At 35.7% G+C, this 17,636-nt stretch overlaps 1 protein-coding gene across 1 annotated transcript in view; it reads right to left on the bottom strand.

Moving 5' to 3' along the window:
* NDUFS4 (NADH:ubiquinone oxidoreductase subunit S4) overlaps positions 1–17,636 on the bottom strand; it is a 42,438-nt gene that overhangs the window by 9,426 nt on the left and 15,376 nt on the right. The window contains exon 2 of the mRNA XM_074932804.1: positions 13,144–13,222. Coding sequence (XP_074788905.1) covers positions 13,144–13,222 — 79 coding nt within the window. The remainder of the gene's footprint in view (positions 1–13,143; positions 13,223–17,636) is intronic.

Raw genomic sequence — 17,636 nt, 5'->3', positions numbered from 1 at the left:
AGTGCACAAAGGTTCACTCCACTTTCTCAATATTTTATATGCCCAATATTACTCCGTGCTGCTTGCACGAAATACTACAAACATAATGGCATAACACATCCCACACACCATTAAATGAATGTCTCTTGGATTTGTTCAGCGTGAATACAATGACAGAGTAAACAGGCATAATTGATCTGACTTCTAAAAATCCCAGGTACCCTCTATAAACTGGAATACATCTTCACACTAGTAAGTAGAAAACTTTCCCCTCACCAACCCTTCTTTCGCATCTTAAAACATTTTACTTGTAGTTTGCATTACATTCTCGAATTTTGTATTCACACTTGTTTTCCTGCAAAAGTCACAGAAAGACTGTATTTATAAAGTAATTAACAGTATATTATGGCAAAGGCTGCTGAGTTGTGCTTTTGTTAGTTTAAATCATAATACTAGAAATAAAACCAAAAATCTCAGATTTTGAACCTCTCCGTGCTCTGGCAAACCTCAAAACAGAGAAGCGTTTTTCTTGACAAACATGCACAAAACTACCTATCATTCACCCTGCATCTAAAACAACATTTTAGAAATTTAAAAATGAAACATTCAAAACACGTAAGTCCCACTTTCAGCACAGTTGGGTATTTCATGCTCAGTATAGTTTTTCTGCCAAGAAAGAATCAAAGAGCAAGACAAAATGATTATTAATAATTTTTTTTTTCCTCTAACAGTATGTCTTAGTTTTGTAAATGTTGTTTGGATAAATATTATTAAATTAAAGGGGAATCAAATATCTGAGCTTACACTTTGCATTTTCTGTGTATGACTGGAATTAAGAAAATCATTATTAAATGTAGGAAAGTAAGGGCAGTCAGGGGAGAAGAATATATTTCATAAAAATATATTGATGTTGCTGCTAGTAGCAATTAAGAGACTTCAGTGTGGTCATGACATTCTTCAAATTGAGGAAATGATAAACAGCATGCTTGTCTCAAGGTGGAAAAAAAGTCAAATAAAACAGATCTTGTAAATTACTTTTTCTTCTACCACAGCAAAACTTAGAGATAACATACCTTCTAGAACTAATTCAAAGCATATGTAAGCAAATCTTTTGCTTACATACACATAAGTGGCTTGTGGGTTTTTTGTTATTACCTGTGAGGCATTTAAAAATAGTTTTCTACAGCGCACAATCTTCAAGCATTCTACAAGAACTTCAAAATCCTCAGATTAAAAAACATGCGAAAAAATAGACTATATCAAAGTTTTTAGAGCATAAACTTTCAAATAAAAGAAGAGGCAGTCTTAGTTTACCCACATTTAGAAAGAGGGTAACCGAACAATTGACATAATCTGATTCTTCAAATAATCTACAGCTACGGCAACACTCTTACTGCCTTACTACCATAAGTAACTGTTCTCTCAGTTGGAAAAAAAAAGACCAGGCAGGAAGGAGCTTTAACGGAAAGAAGACAGAAGTAGTAGCCAGTAGAGCCCACCTAGAACAGAAAGCTTTGTACAGAATCCTCTGATCAGTTCAATTTTGTATATACTATTAAATAAATAGTATATTGTAGTTCACTTGCAGTTCAGTGATGGTGTATTCTTCCAAACAAAATTTATTAAAGTTCCAGTTCTGAATATTTATGTTATACGCCTAGCATACATCACAATAAGCAGACTGGCTTGCAAAGATAAACATAGTATTTCTAGAATATCTTGGTGAATTATTCACTAAAGATGACTCTTAAGCTTACAGTCTGTAAAATGGAGTTTTGATCATGGACACCCAAAGCCCTAACCAGCAGCTCAGGGTGGGGTCTTCCATATCTAAAGTGTGAACCAAAATTCAGGTTACTCTTGCACATTGGGAACAACATCTGTATTTTTTTTGTGAGTTTCTGACGTCACTTTACTGAAGTCCTTATTTTTTAACATTCATTAAAAGTTACCTGTACTTAAAAATAAATCGTAAGCATATGACTTAAGTGAATTTTACGTTACTGTTTTTCAGGAATTCTGTCAGGAACAAAAAAAACCCCACAGTTCAGATCTGCTTTATGCCTATTTCAAAACCTTCTTTAAAGTACACATGAAGAAATTTTCCAAATAAGGCCCAGGTAGAGTTCTCAAATACAGGCACCATTTGTTTCCCCATCTTCAGCCTTTGGGGGGGAAGGAGTCTAATCTGTGTTAAATGTGTGTCTGGGATGCTTTTTCTCAGTTTTATGGAAAACTCCCTTACCAGTTCAAGCTGCAAAAGACCCAAGAGTGCATGACAAGCAGAGCCTAGCAGTGAACTGGGACACTACTTACACATAAGCAGAGTAATTGCTGCTGTGAAATAAGAACACCTTGGCCAATTCATACTCTAATCTGGACAGCAAATATCCTTAAGTCTGAGCTGTTGGGATCAAATTCGGATGTACAGCAAAGTTGTAAGGCTTGGTAACACTAGTAAAATTTCCTATGTAAAAAAGATTATCACTACAGTATATGAAACAGCCATTGTGGATTCATTTTTAAGTAGCTAACTATCTCCCTGGACTGACAGCTAGAGTAAAGAACACCAATTAAAAAAAAAAAAAATTCATTATTGTGCATTCTGGTGTTCTTTTTCTTTCACCTCCCAATTACCTATTAATTCTCTATTTAAAGATAGCTGTGGAACACCATTTAAGGATGGAAATCAGGCTTCCCTTTATTAAAAATAGCCTAAATACTAAATATAGTATTGAGAAATCCTGAGTTTATGTAAACCAATGCTTGTCTTCACTGTGATGCATGTTCTCTATTTACATCTTCTTTATAAAGAAAGTGATTTCTGTAAATATATCTTCGCCACATAGTAAGAAGTCGTGTGAGACTTAGGGGAGAAAATTCAAGCAAATCCCCAATCAAGAAATGCAAATTCTCAGCAAAATCCCTGTTGGTGCATGATTTTCAGAAGAAAAGTTGCATTTAAGAAATTACAAGGAAGCTAGACCTATTAAAAGCTGTCCCTTACCCTAATGCAAGATGTAATGCTTCTGTGTAATATGCATGGACTTTAAAAGTTGAAAGAAAGTGCTAAATAGTGTACATAATTTCCATACACAGCAGGTAGTGAAGCAAGAAAAGAACTGACACAGTTACCCTCGTTAAAGAGATGCACAATAGAGAACTGTTATGCAGTGTTAGCGTACTGAAGGTCTATGCATCAGGGATGTTGCGGCTATTAACAGCTTAAATGTTCACTGTATTTTGTTAATTAGTGCATGCAGCTTTTAAGCCTTAAAATTTGTTTCAGACGGATATTTTCTAACTAACACAGTCATGATTCCCTGGTGGGGATGGGAAGGGTTGATGGAGCTTCAGCTGTTTCAACATCAATAAAATACACAGCTTAATATTGCTGGACAAAATGGTTTCTTAAAATTTATCTATATGCTTAGTTAACATGGAAGCTTTCTACAATGCCTCTCTAAAAAGCTGAATCATAACTAGAATGTATTAGTTTTTAGCTTGTTCTATCTAGTAGTCTGTCCCTCTAATTTGTGCTTTGGTCTTTATATGTTTTTGGCCTTGAAGGTTATTTCAGGACAGAAATCATGGTCTTACACTTTCTGATTCAATAGAGAGAAATTCATCACCAATTAAATTCAGTAATTCAACCTGATACACTACTTCTTTGCTTTCAGTTTTCTATTACTGTGGGGAAAAAAAAAATCTTTGAAAAGAGTACAACATATAACTGTGTTTACTAAACAGTGATAAAAAAGTAAGAAATTGTACTGGAAACAGGTATTACAGAATCTATTCAGCTTCTGACTTATCAGAGAATCAGAATCAGTTGACCCAAGACTGCTTTCAACTGGAGTGGACATGGCAACAACAATGTGGTCCTAAGAAAATGCCCCTAAGCCAAATTACAAAACAGAAGAATAAAGAATAAAATACTAGAGCAAACTACAATTTTAATCTTAAAAAACCCCTTCTGCCTGGTTAACATGGTACTCAGTGAATATATGATTTATGATGATGATGTTGGTCTACAAAGAAAAATACTGTTTATTTTTACACATGAATATATGTGTACATTAATAAAATGAATCTGTAAGGAAAAACTATCCATTTTTTCAGATGTAATGTGATCAGAACTACACACCCCAGTCTTTAATTTTTTTAAAACACTTGCAACATAATTACAACATCTTTCAAAAAAATACTGTATTTGATATGTCTTATCAGCATTTTGTAGGAATTCCTTATAGCTCAGCTTCTCACTTGTTAACCCAGCTGTTATGCTAACAGGTAATAGGATAAAAGTTATTTCCCCATCATGCAAACCAATGGGCTTTACGGAGTAAACCTCATAAACAAGACACTGAGAACTGGAAGAGCATCTGGTTCCATTTCATCATTGATATTCTGAGCAGAAAGTAGTACTAAAGAAGCATCAAGCTTCCAGCATGACCAAGATGTTCAAGGATTCCCACAGGATTACTAGCTTTCCAGACAAGGAAAGATTTTGCTTTCTGACTTACATATATATACAAAAATTCAGAAAGACACATTTGAATGAACAGAAAAGAAAGCGCTCTACAAGGAACTGTTTATTCACTATTCCTGACAGGACAACAAGAATTCCTGTCACCTACAGAAATATTTCATAAGAGGGGATACTAACTTAGGTGTTCTAAAAAAAGTTTCAGATAATTCTATTGTTTTATGAGAACATGAAAATACTATCTAGTCTTTAAAAAGCAAAACTACTAAACAAAACAGCTCCAAAAATGAAGTTACTTCTTACTCCTGTTGATTACTAGGCTGTATCAGTGGCTTCCTTTTATTCTTTCTAGCAGATCAGAAACATTGCCTGCATATTTAGACTTATAAAACCAAACAAGTATCTGCATGTTGAATAACCTTTTGGAAGCCCGACAAACTAAACATGGCACAATGATACTCCTTTAATTTTTTCTGAGCAGCCATCATAGCATGCTCTTCAAAACCAGTATTCTTTGATGGAAAATTAAATACCATGTAATGAAACAAAAAAAAATCACCTGCATACCCTTCAAAGAAACATATTCTTTTACCCAGTGCTCCAGACTAAAGCCTTGAAATTTTTGCACAAGAATGCTGCATGAAGGAAGCCCAGACAAAACAGACACTCAAGATCTTAGAAGCTTGTGTAACCTCAATCTCAGACACTTCTCCTTCCAGTAATACGCAGAAGAGATAGCACTACCACGCACCAAAGAAAAGGCTCTCAAATGAAGAAAACCAAATCCTTTATCCTATCCTAAAACCGAAATAAACCTACATAGGGATGAAAGCACAATTGCTCTCATTGATACAACTATATATCACTTTATGCCAGGTTCTGGGCTACTTGCAAAATGTGTACTTTCCTAAACTGAAAAACAAAATTAACTGAGGCTGATGTTTAGTAATATAATAATATTTATTGCTTTTAAGACAACTAAAGGTGATGGCAATTTCTTTACTTGGACTGTCAGGGTTATAGAAAACTTCTTTATCATGGGGAGTAACTTGTTGCCTGCAGACATTCTTGTGGAAAGCTCTTTATCGGTATCCAGCCAACTGGCTTTTCTAAACCACTGCAAGCTTCATCAAACACAACTGCACACAAAAACAAGTTGTAGCAAGCATTATAGGCTGAATTGAGCTAGGATATTCCAACTGAAAAGGGATTTAGTTGCCAAACAGCAAAATATAGAGAATTTGCACTACTAAAAATATGTACATAGCTAGATAATCAGGTAAATACATACACAACTACACCTGAGCTTGTACTGTATTTAAGGCCAAATGCAAATACCAGCCAAAACTGTAAAGAAGAAACTGCCAAATTATTTAAATTAAAAAAACAAAAAAAATCACTGTTCACAAATAAATGTATGCTCTGACAGACCAGTGTGGTGTACAAGAACTGAGAAGGATTATTACCATCCCCAAAATCATTACAACCTTTAAACTTCACATTAGCTGCTTGACAAAGTTATCCAAGAGTTTTTGCTTCCCAGAGCAGTCTTTCTTAGCCTTCACTGATGGGAAAATAATTTTTAAAAAAATAAAACAAAAAAACAAAAAACAAAACAAAACAAAAACACCCCAACTTGTTAATAATTATGTTTTGCAACAAAAATGCAGATTCACAAATAAACTATCAGTGACCACAAAAAGTAAAGGCCTTTAAGTATTTATGCAAGACCACTAAATTAGACACTTTTATTAAAGTAGATGTATATGTATTTTCACTTGTGAATAGCCTTCTCTTTTGAATATTTCACTTTTATTGAAATAATGCATTTGATTTTCAAATAATTCTCCTCTCCACTGGAAATTAGTATCATCCAAGTGTCAAACATCACCACTGCAGATGACTGAATGCAAACTAAACACTACTGAATATGAAGTGAAACAAGAAGACTAGACACACTATATTAAATATTTTATCAACTACCAGCAAACAATTCTATCTTGAATCTCAAATACAACACAGTTCAGATAAGCTGGTCACCTGCTCACTTGACACAACTGTGATAGAAGAAAGTACTTCTCCAAATCATAGCCTTTATATACAAGGCTACTTTGGCCAAAGCTAGAAACTTTCTCAAGACATATTTGCAAAGTAAAGCATGGAACAAACACTTTTATTAACCTCGGTTTACATAACACGTTTATTCATTTTTCATTATTCTGAAGCAAAACGCAAGCTGCTTATCTAATTAAGAAAAAAAAAATTAAAAAATAGAAGGACTACAATCCAGAGAGAAATGGGTAAATCTCTCTGAAGCCCCATACAGATTTCCATACTAGTAACTTGTACCCTTTGAATACGACAACTCCTCATCATAGTCATACAAATAAGGCACACAAAAATTTTTAAGTTACTTTCCTCATCTGAAGAGGAATGCTGTCCTGAACTGAATCCTTTATGGTAACCAGTTGAATAAATATTGCAGCTAGAATGGATTAAATGAAGAAATGATTATTCTAAACTCTTTTATCCCATTAAGTTACTTTAGGAACAGCTTGAACTCACCCTCAGGGAATAACCCCCAAGGGGTTAACAGCATTTTGAAAAACCAAAACACAGAACATCCACTATATCCTTATTATCTAACACAGTGGTAATGCTTGGAGAATTCTTGGCTGAATAGTACTTTCAAGACAAGGAAATCTAGTAAGCCTGTCTTTAATAAATGCATACTTTGCCAAGTGTTTCTCCTTCACCGAGTTGCAAAAACAGCGCCTATACACAGTCTTCAAATGCAAGGCCACACTCTCACATAATTTTATGATATATCACTGCTTTGGTTTTCAGAGTAAGGTATATTATATACTCTCGGTTCTTGGTAAAAACTGTTAGTAATGATAACACTTTAAAAAGCATGTTAAATCTTGATTTCCTCTGTTCTTTATTTCACAGCAGTATATACTATCAGATTGAGATTTGAAGAAGTTTCATCATTTCAGGCTATTTTTCACTTGTTTGTATATTTTATTTTGAGCTGCAGTATTATCACTGTTTATTATAGTAAATTCTATGCTTCTCGAATAAAACAAAGATTATACAATTTCACTCATTTCTAAGTCTAGCCAAAATTGGGATTTGGATGGTGAACAAACTCTGACTCAATCCTGAAAACACCGTGTGATGTTTGCTAATAATGCAGTCTTCTAGAAAAAACGGACTGGAGTGTTTCCACAACTTTTTTTTGCTGAAGAGGTTCATGTTCTGAGAATCCTGTTAATACACGGCTACTCCTGGATTATCCAGTAGTAAACACTTACAACCGACAGTAACTGCTACTTCTGGGCAGCCAAGAGAAAGCTGCTAAGATTCTTGATATCAGTTTCACAGTAGTTATTAGAATCACAGAAACATTTAGGTTGGAAAAGACCTTTAAGAACATCAAGTTCAACCGTAAACCTAATACTGCCAGGTCCACTACTAAACCATGTCCCTAAGCACCACATCTACACATCTTCTAAATACCTCCAGGGATGGTGACTCAACCACTTCCCTGGGCAGCCTGTCCCAGTGCTTGACAAACCTTCCGGTGGAGAAATTTTTCCTAATATACAACCCATTTCCTCTTGTCCTATCACTTCTTACCAGGGTGAAGAGACCAACATTCACCTTGCTACAACCTCCTTTCAGGTAGCTGTAGAGAGCAATAATGTCTCCCCTCAGCCTCCTTTTCCCCAGGTTAAACAACCCCAGCTTCTTCAGCTGCTCTTGATAGGACTTGCTCTCTACACCCTTCACCAACTTTGTTGCTCTTCTTTGGACAGGCCCCATCTTGTAGTGAGGGGCCCAAAACTGAACACAGTATTTCAGGTGCGACCTCACCAGTGCCAAGTACAGGGAGATGATCACTTCCCTAGTCCTGCTAGCCCCACTACTTCCGATACAAGCCAGGATGCTGTTGACCTTCTTGGCCACCTGGGCACACTGCTGGCTCATATTCAGCTGGCTGTCAACCAACACCCCCAGGTCCCTTCCTGCTGGACAGCTTTCCAGCTGTCTTCCCCAAGCCTGAAGTGTTACATGGGGTTGGTGTGACCCAGGTGCAGGACCCTGCACTCAAGACTTGTTGAACCTCATGCAGTTGGCCTTGATGCATCAATCCAGCCTGTCCAGATCCACCTGTAGAGCCTTCCTACTCTCAAGCAAATGAACACTCCTACCCTCCTTGGTGTTCTCTGGCTCCAGTACCCTGAGAAACACCACTTGTGACCATCCACCAACTGGATTTAACTCCATTCTCCACAACTCTTTGGGCCCAGCCATCCAGTCACTTTCACCCAGTGAAAAGTACACCTGTCCAAGCCGTGAGCAGCTAGTTTCTCCAAGGAGAATGCTGTGGGAAACAGTGTCAAAAGGCTTTACTAAAGTCTAGGTAAAAAATAGCTACAGCCTTTCACTCATCCACTAAATCCACTTACTAAGCCACTTTGGCCTAGGTTGCTGCAGTACAGAGCATTTATTTCTCCTCTTGAACATCATCTGGAAATTAGGAACTGCTCATCCTCATAAAAGGGTTCAAATTTTTGGCACCCAATTTGGTGTATACAATTATCTTTACTGATTTATGTAGAGTTTGTCTACAAGGAAACTGGCCCTCTGCTGAGGTTCAGTACTGAGACTTCTGAACCATTTCTGAAAAAAAAAAAAAAAAAAGTTAGTTAACAGTACAGGCAACACAATTTCAGGACAGGTGCTGAAATGTCAATAGCATCATTGCAGTTAACCTGTCATGCTTATGAGTTCATCTCTACATATTCTCACAATGCTACAAAACCTACCTTAGTACCATTTCAGTTGCACTTCATAGCACTGCTCTTGAATGCTTAACTCTGTCTAGCAACTCATCCTATTTTATCTTGGCCTGATACAGAATAAAAATATCTGTGAGATGGATACAACTAATAGCTCGTCCTTAACCACAGTTCCACGATCTTTCTAGCATCTCCCCAGTGACCAAACGCTACAACTGCTCTTGCAATAATTTCTGCTTTGAGCTACAGCATATACATTATCAATGGAATATTCTGCTTTAGAGATGCAAATTATATATGTTCTGGCAGTTGTTCTAATTTTGAAATATTCTGGTATCATTTAACCAGTGTAGAAGTCCTTTTATTGGCAAATATTTGGGGGTACCTTCCAATTGCAGACAGTGACCTTCACGGAAGTGCCTAACCTGTAAAAACTTCATTCTAGACACTGACAACACAGTGTTACCAGCACTGACTGGGAAGCCTGCTTAAAGCACACACGCGGAACTGGACAACTTTTAGACACAACAAACAGTACTGATGCACCCAACTAATGACAACTGAAACAAATCATAGTAATTTAAAACAGTTCCAACCCCCATTTTAGAAAAAAACACTGAAGCTTTTTATAATGATGATGGAAGCTATGTTATTCCATACACACAAACAGTTAAATCATTTGAAAGGTTACATGAGGGAGATTTGCTGCAGACAGCCCTTGTCCTCTATAGCCCAAATTTCCTAATGCAAGCAAGGTCCTGAGAGACTACTTTTCACACAGCTATTTGTCCATACTCTTGGAATATGACCTAATTGGTGGCCAGAGATACAAAATGTGATGCAAGAACTATATTTCTGTTTAGCTTTGTTAATTTTGTATGTCATTTTCTTCTGATTTAACTGTTAGTTATAAGTTGTTTTATTCAATATTCACTGAAAACAGCTAGTAACTGAGACAAAGATATCATTTCTCGGATGTGTTCTAAACAAGCTGAGCATTTAACTCCCTTTACATTTAAGAATCCCACTTTCTTCCAATATGAAAAATGAATGTAGTCTAAACTATTGTATTTTCTACTATTTCATTATAATTCATTTTTCTGTTGTATTCAATACATGCTGGGCTGCAGTAAGAAGGTGACTGACTACTACTTAATAATTCAATGTCAGGATGCTCCTCCCCCTTCTATTTCATTTTATGTTTCCCAAGACAAGATATATTTTAGTATTTACAGATGCGAATGGGACTCTAGATAATTCAAAGGAATCCCTGTTTGATCAAGTTTTAGCATATACATGTACACACAGGAATACAAGGTCTACAAAAGCACTGGAAATAGACAGATTAATTCAACTACAATATGCAGTTTAAAGTTTTCAATAACCACAGTGTTACTCTACGAGCCTCGTAAACATCAACTCACCAAAGAGTTTGGTTTCAAAGTAAGTCACAAAAGGAACAAGGCAAACAAGGATAACCACATACCATTTTCCACCTATTGTTGCTGCTTCTTTCTGATATGCGTGTAAAAACCACCCATAAGGTGATGTCAGGCTTTTTAAGAAAATAAAAATATTACAAAGCAACAAACCCATCAAAATATGATTTAATGATTTCTAACAATAAGATGTATGTATCTGGCAGTAACACAAGAGGAGGGTTCTTTTTTAACTAAAAGTTAAGCATGAACTTCTGGAATACAGTTTAATTACAACTTGCATGGAAATAACAGTCATTATGCTTAGCAACAATATTTGAAAAACAGAAAATTCATGTAATGTGTTAAATCAGTTTTAAAGGGTTGTAACTAATCCTACTTAAAATTCTGAAATATACTGCAACAACCTTAAAATATGTTAATACAGTACTCTATTCTTCCATGAGCTTTAACAGGTGTCTAGAGAACTTGTCCTAATCCTGAAAGAGTTGAAAACCACATCAAAACTCTTGTGACGATTTTCCTTGCTAATGGAATAGAAATTTTTCCCCATTAATAGAACATCAGTTATTGGATATTTTATGGCATTATGAAAACTCCTCCAAAAACTTAACTAAACCTGCAAATGAAAATTTAAAAATAATATTCTAGTTTTCTACCACTTTGTTTCAGGCCCTGCAACTATCTGGAAGATTTGTGCATATAAAACGTGCATGTAGATGCACAATTTTATAGGAAAATACTATTCAGTCTGACATTTAACCTAATACTTGAAAGAACTGAGAGTAAAATATTAATTTAGATATATTATATGTATCAAAATTAAACAAAATTATCCAATGGCTGCTACTACGAGATCTCAAAAAAATTCCCAGTAATTATGATATGAGCATCTTCAACTTGATGAGAACATACGACATTAGAAATAATCACTTCATTTACAATTCATTTACACTATCAATAAGAGAACAGAATAGATGTATTTCAAATTAGTATCACTTCAATTCAACGGGAAGTATTAACTCTCAGAGCTAGGCAGGGTAATGTACAACCCTAACTTAGGATAATATACGTTTAAATACAAAGTGGAAGACAGAAGAGTATTTATTTCATGGGTCTGTCTTTGCACTATAGCCTCTTTCAGATCTATGTATCCATCATTCAAGGTCACAATAGGGAAATGTAATACTGTAAATTCTGGAAGTATAAAAACTCTATTTAGGTAAATTTTTTTTACATTTTAAAGAACAGTGCTACAATAATCAAATGTAATTCATAATTTGTTGAGGGAAATGTAGGTCTACTGACTTCGTGAACCTTATTTACATGGTGACTCATGAACTCTTCTAAATTAAATTGAATTTCCTGAATCCTAAGTTATGCAACTAGATTAGCAAGATGATCATGTTCACTAGAATACAGTATTTTTTCCCTAATTTTTAAATTTAAAATTATACTATTACTTTTTCAATTCAGACATTTTACAAAATAAATTATTTTTTTAAACCTATGAGTAGATTAGTTCTGCTACATCTATATTACAAAGCATGAGGAAAAAAAGCCCCAAAGAGTTGTTAATAGTACGTGTGGGTTTTTTCCAATAGCCTGTTAAACTTCAACTTGTAGTTATCATTACAAATGTTCAATGTATAAATACAAATTCCAAATATTTCTAAAGTAGTTAATATAGCTTCAGGGATTGTCCACACAATATGAACCGTCTAGTACATATGATGGGATTTCTTTTTTTCCTGAAGATTCAAAAGTGACACGAAAACCAATGAAAAGCATGCTTCAGCTGTGACGCATTCCCTCCAGAAGTCTTACAAAAATTATACTATTGAATAATGTAAACATAAGTGTCAGGTTGCATCTAGAGTAACAGACCACACATTATGGAAGAACTTACAAGAAAGATTGCCAAATTTCTGATCTGCTACTGATTAGCAGAAGAATGTTATGCATTTGTTCCTAGTTGTAATCTAACCTTCATGCATATTCAAAAACTAGAGTATATGTGCATAGTAACAATAAACTTGCATGATGCTTCTTTATACTGTTTCTTTAGTAATATGTGTCCTAATGAAGATGATTTCAGAAGGCTGGCAAATTCTGTGTAATTTCACTACACAGAAAATATACCCAGATTTCAATAAGAATAAACAGCTCATACTGGTCCTTGGCCATAACATAATAATAAACAAGGTACTCATCATTTTATATTGCTTAACACTTTGAATGCTATATTTCCTTCACATGTTTATGTTTTACTAATGTTCCCCTTTTAAAAACATATAAAGGATTGCTGCTTTGTAGTTCACATTTATATAGCTTTCCTAGAAGAACACAGAATACCATACTGAATGCCTATTGTGCAGAAATAACCCTGAAGGCTGTATCATAGCAGTATGCAGTAGAAAACCCTTACCAATTTTTCATCAACTGTGATGAGTTGCGTGTCTCGAGTCTGGTCCTGTGCCAGCCGCCATGTGGAAGTGCTCAGTGACCTGCGGTGCAAGACTTGAAGTTAAAAAATGATTCATGCAATGAGAAAATAGAGGCAGACAAATCTTACATAAACAAGTTACTTTAACAATATCCGTCTTGTAAAAAAAATTGAAGAGGGAGAGATGAGGGCACAAAAATCCTTTTTCTCCCCAATTAGTTCTGTCTGCTGAGTTTTTGGCAGACTCCCACTTTGCAGTTCACAACAGGCTGCACTTTATGTCAGCCTACAGGCTCCCTGTCACAGAGGGACTGCCAGTGGCAAGGACTGTACTGCTCTATATGAATGTACAGTAGCTGGTTTGTCACGAACAGACAGAAAAATACAAGACTGCTGCAAGCATTCTGGAACTCTGATCCTTAAAATGATGGCATCAGAGGAAAAAAATCCTAAATCTGTTTGAAATGGTAAAGCTCCAATTCTACGCTTTAACAACAGAATATTAACAAATTTAAAAAAAACAAAAAAACAAACAAAAAAACCCCACCAACAAAACCCAACAAAATTCAAACTGATAATTCAAACAAAATTTTCTCATTTTGAGTAGGCAATGCTCACAAGTACTTTGCTTCATTATTAAATCGATTTTTGAGGAAACCATCTGCAAGTGCCTTTAAAAGAACGACAGCTTTTAAAGTCAAATTACAAGACTTTCAGAAAATCTGCAATATTATCAAAACTAACTCCTCCCCACATAAACTGTAACTCTGAAATAGTCAATAGCATGAAAGGTGTGTCAGGATTAGATATTCTGCACACAATCATTCAAAACCTGTAGAATTTACAGAATCATAGAATGGTTTGTGTTGGAAGGGATGTTAAAGCCCATCCAGTTCCAACCCCCTGCCATAGGCAGGGACACCTTCCACCAGACCAGGTTGCTCAAAGCCCCGTCCAGCCTGGCCTTGGACACTGCCAGGGAGGGGGCAGCCACAGCTTCTCTGGGCAACCTCTTCCAGGGCCTCAGCACCCTCACAGTGAAGAATTTCTTCCTTATATCTAATCTAAATCTATCCTTAAAACAGCATTATCTTCCACCACATTCTACTAAGCCAAGGAAACATGGAAGACCTAACCGGGGGAACAGTCTCCACATAACACATGAATCTATCATGTCTTCTCATCTCAAATCCCCCCCTAATTTTTGTCAATTCTGATGAGAACGCATTTGAATATATGAACTTGATGATTTAATTAATTTAGCTGCACTGGATTTAACACATTAAGTAAACATTCAGTTTTCAGACATTAGCACAGTAAAGTTTTTTAGGAGGTAAAACCTACTCTAGAAAGGAATTTTGAATTATAAAGAAAGCCACAAGAATCTTATAAAACTAAGCAACTGGAACAAAGTTCAGTTCAGTAATATTTCAAATGAAGATTCCCACAAATCTATACTTCTACTGCAGATTACACCCTACTAAATTACCTTCCATTTGCCGGTAACAACATCAAAAAATCTCCAAATTATGAAAAACAAAGAACAAAATTTATAGATACCCCCAACTCTGACATCAACAGACGCATCTATTCCTCTTTAAAATGACAAAAATCTGTCTGGAAGGCTACTGTGAAGAACAAGATAAAGTTTTCAAGTGTAAGGGAGCACATGAATTTAACAAACATCAAAATTATAACTACTCTATTAGCTCAAAATCTCTGTCCTTGAGAGCTTCTTGCTCAACACAGCTGTCATTTTCAAATTTGTACATGTAAAACAATACATCATAAAATCAGGATAGACTGATACTGCAGTACGCTACAAGAAATGGTTCTTAGATGATCCTTATTCAAAAACACACCAAGACAGAAGTTATCCTAAAAACGTTCACAACAGCAGCATTACACTTGAGTTCCAGTGGTAAGTAGCTGAAGCCACGAAGTTTCCAATCTTAAACCAAGCAAAAACATTGTAATGGGAAAATTAGTTTCTCCCCAAATCCAGGAATTTTAGTATCAAAGTAGTATTCTGTGCGTATTCTAGAACTTTGTGTGCTACAGTGTTCACTGTACTACTTAATATATGGCCAAAGGATACCAGATTATGCAATCAAATCGGTCCTTTCTGGATAGAAAATACTCTAAACTATGAATCAGAAAGTTCTCCAAATCCTGCTTGTGAAGAGGTCTGATGAGTTTGTAAAGACTTGAGTATGCCAGGTCTTAAGTAACAAGCCTTATCAGAACCACACTTTTTTTTTTTTTTTTTGGTAATATAAATGCAATTTGGAACAAAATTTAGCACAATTCAGTTTTAATTTGGTCAGGGTTTTTTTGGGTTTTTTTAAATTTGGAAAAGCATTAGACAGCTTTGTAAAGTATAAATGTCATGCCCTTCCAAATCATTTCCACTTAACATTGTGTCATTCAAGATCATTTTTACTCAAATGAGTGCTGATATTGGAAATTTCTGTACTTTCAGAAAAAAAAAAAAAAAAAAAAAGTGATTTTATACCATTATAGTTACCAGGGAATAAATAGCAGGGTAAAATCCCACCAGATTAAAGGGGAGCAGAATCTCTCTCTGAGATGCATACAGAGGGAGCTGATTTTTTTGCATAATATGTCTTTGTTTAGTGGGATAAATTTTGCAAGGCATCACACTGTACAGCTTTCCATGATGGTTTAGCTCTTAGTCTACAAAGGCAGACAGACTGTTTACTAGCCTAAGTCAACTTCTGCTACTCTTCATCATTTTTCAAAGCCATTTCTCTTGACTACACCTTTCTGGAAAAAGCACAGCTGTTACTGGAATTTGCAGCCTTGTATATCTCTTAAATATCCAGCCTTCTGTCCATCCCTGGATTGCAATAAACTGGAGAAAACATATTTTCCTTAAGAACTTCCTATGTAAAAAGTGGTTGTAAACTGGCATTTGGACTAGATTATGGTGTGAACCATAAATCCATGGAGCTGTGTCTGTGTAAAAACACATAAAACACCAGTTTTGCTTTAAAGATGACAGTCTGTTGATATTTGCATTTGTTCTATCTCTCATAGGAAAGTAACCTGGAGCTTAGAAATACCAGCAACTCTGAAATACCACATGATATGAAACACTACTATTGAAAAATTAATAGAAAGTGTTACTTGATTCCTAGAGCACTTGTTTAATTTTCAATAGGTTTCGCTGCAAGTTTGTCCCTAATGTCAGGCACTTAACTGAGGAGATTCCAGGAAACAGGCCTCTTTCACAAAATCCTCTCTTTTCAAACTCCCACAATGACAAGTATCATTTCATCACTCAAGTTTCCCCTTAGAAATTGTATAAACTTTACATATTCGTTTAATCAGAATGCAAAATAAATGTTGCAATCTAAATCACTTAACTGACCACTCAGTATAAACCTTCTATTCTGTCCTCAACAGTAATTCTCACAAAATTCCCAATTAATACTTGCCTCTACGCACATCCACCTTGACCTTTAGGCAGCTTTTGTGACAGATAACTTGCAGAAGTATAAAACATACTTTTTACAGTTTCATTCTACAATATTCTCCTCCTTTCCTGTACGACTGACCTCTGGAAAGGTAATCCGCATTCCTCCTTTCTCTTTGTAAGCAATACGGGTCCACACTACTTCATTCTGCCTCTTCCAGGGAGGTGATGGAGTCCCCATCCCTGGAGGTGTTCAAGAGTAGAGCTGACACAGCGCTGAGGGATACGGCGTAGTTGGAAACTGTCAGTGTTAGGTTAATAGTTGGACTAGATGATCTTCAAGGTCTTTTCCAACCTAGATGATTCTGTGATTCTTGACTGCTTATGCATTTTTTTTTCCTGTCAAAATATCTTGGGATGAGGCCTTAGGAGCAGGAAGTTCTATGTCTTACCCTGTTCCAAGACTAATCAAACTCTGATTTAAAGTTACTGTACACAGAATACTTTAAATGCTACTAAATAGATCAGCAATGTAATTCTAAAGTTCAGAAACTATACAGAAACTTTTGCATGTAATAGCTAGCAATTAAACCCCCTGCTATCATCTAGGCTCATTAATGTCCCATTCAAAACACAGAATAGACAAACTTCCTTCACATTACTATCTAATAAACAAAATGGGATGAGACTCCAAGCTGGCCACAGCTCCATCGTGGATCTGTCCGAACATTTTCCTTATAGTAAACTCCCTACTCTTGGACAAATGAGCTTTTAAATGTGAAAGCCCACGTTTATTAGAATAGTTAGCTTTTTAAGACAAAATCCCTTCAAAATTATGTAGACAAAAGTAAAATTACAGATACTTTCCCAGAGTATCCCCACATTAATATATATGGCTAATCCAATCTGCAGCTTCTTGGATTACAAGAAAGCCTTCACAAGGTCTTCCAGACCCCAAAACGTTTTTCTTTCATCAAGGAGGCCTGGCTGTATGGCTGGTGAAGATGCCACACTTAGTCCACAAGTACTCAGCAAA

Source organism: Athene noctua, chromosome Z, assembly GCF_965140245.1.
Source record: "Athene noctua chromosome Z, bAthNoc1.hap1.1, whole genome shotgun sequence".
Taxonomy (NCBI): domain Eukaryota; kingdom Metazoa; phylum Chordata; class Aves; order Strigiformes; family Strigidae; genus Athene; species Athene noctua.
This window is presented reverse-complemented; position numbering and strand designations above follow the sequence as displayed.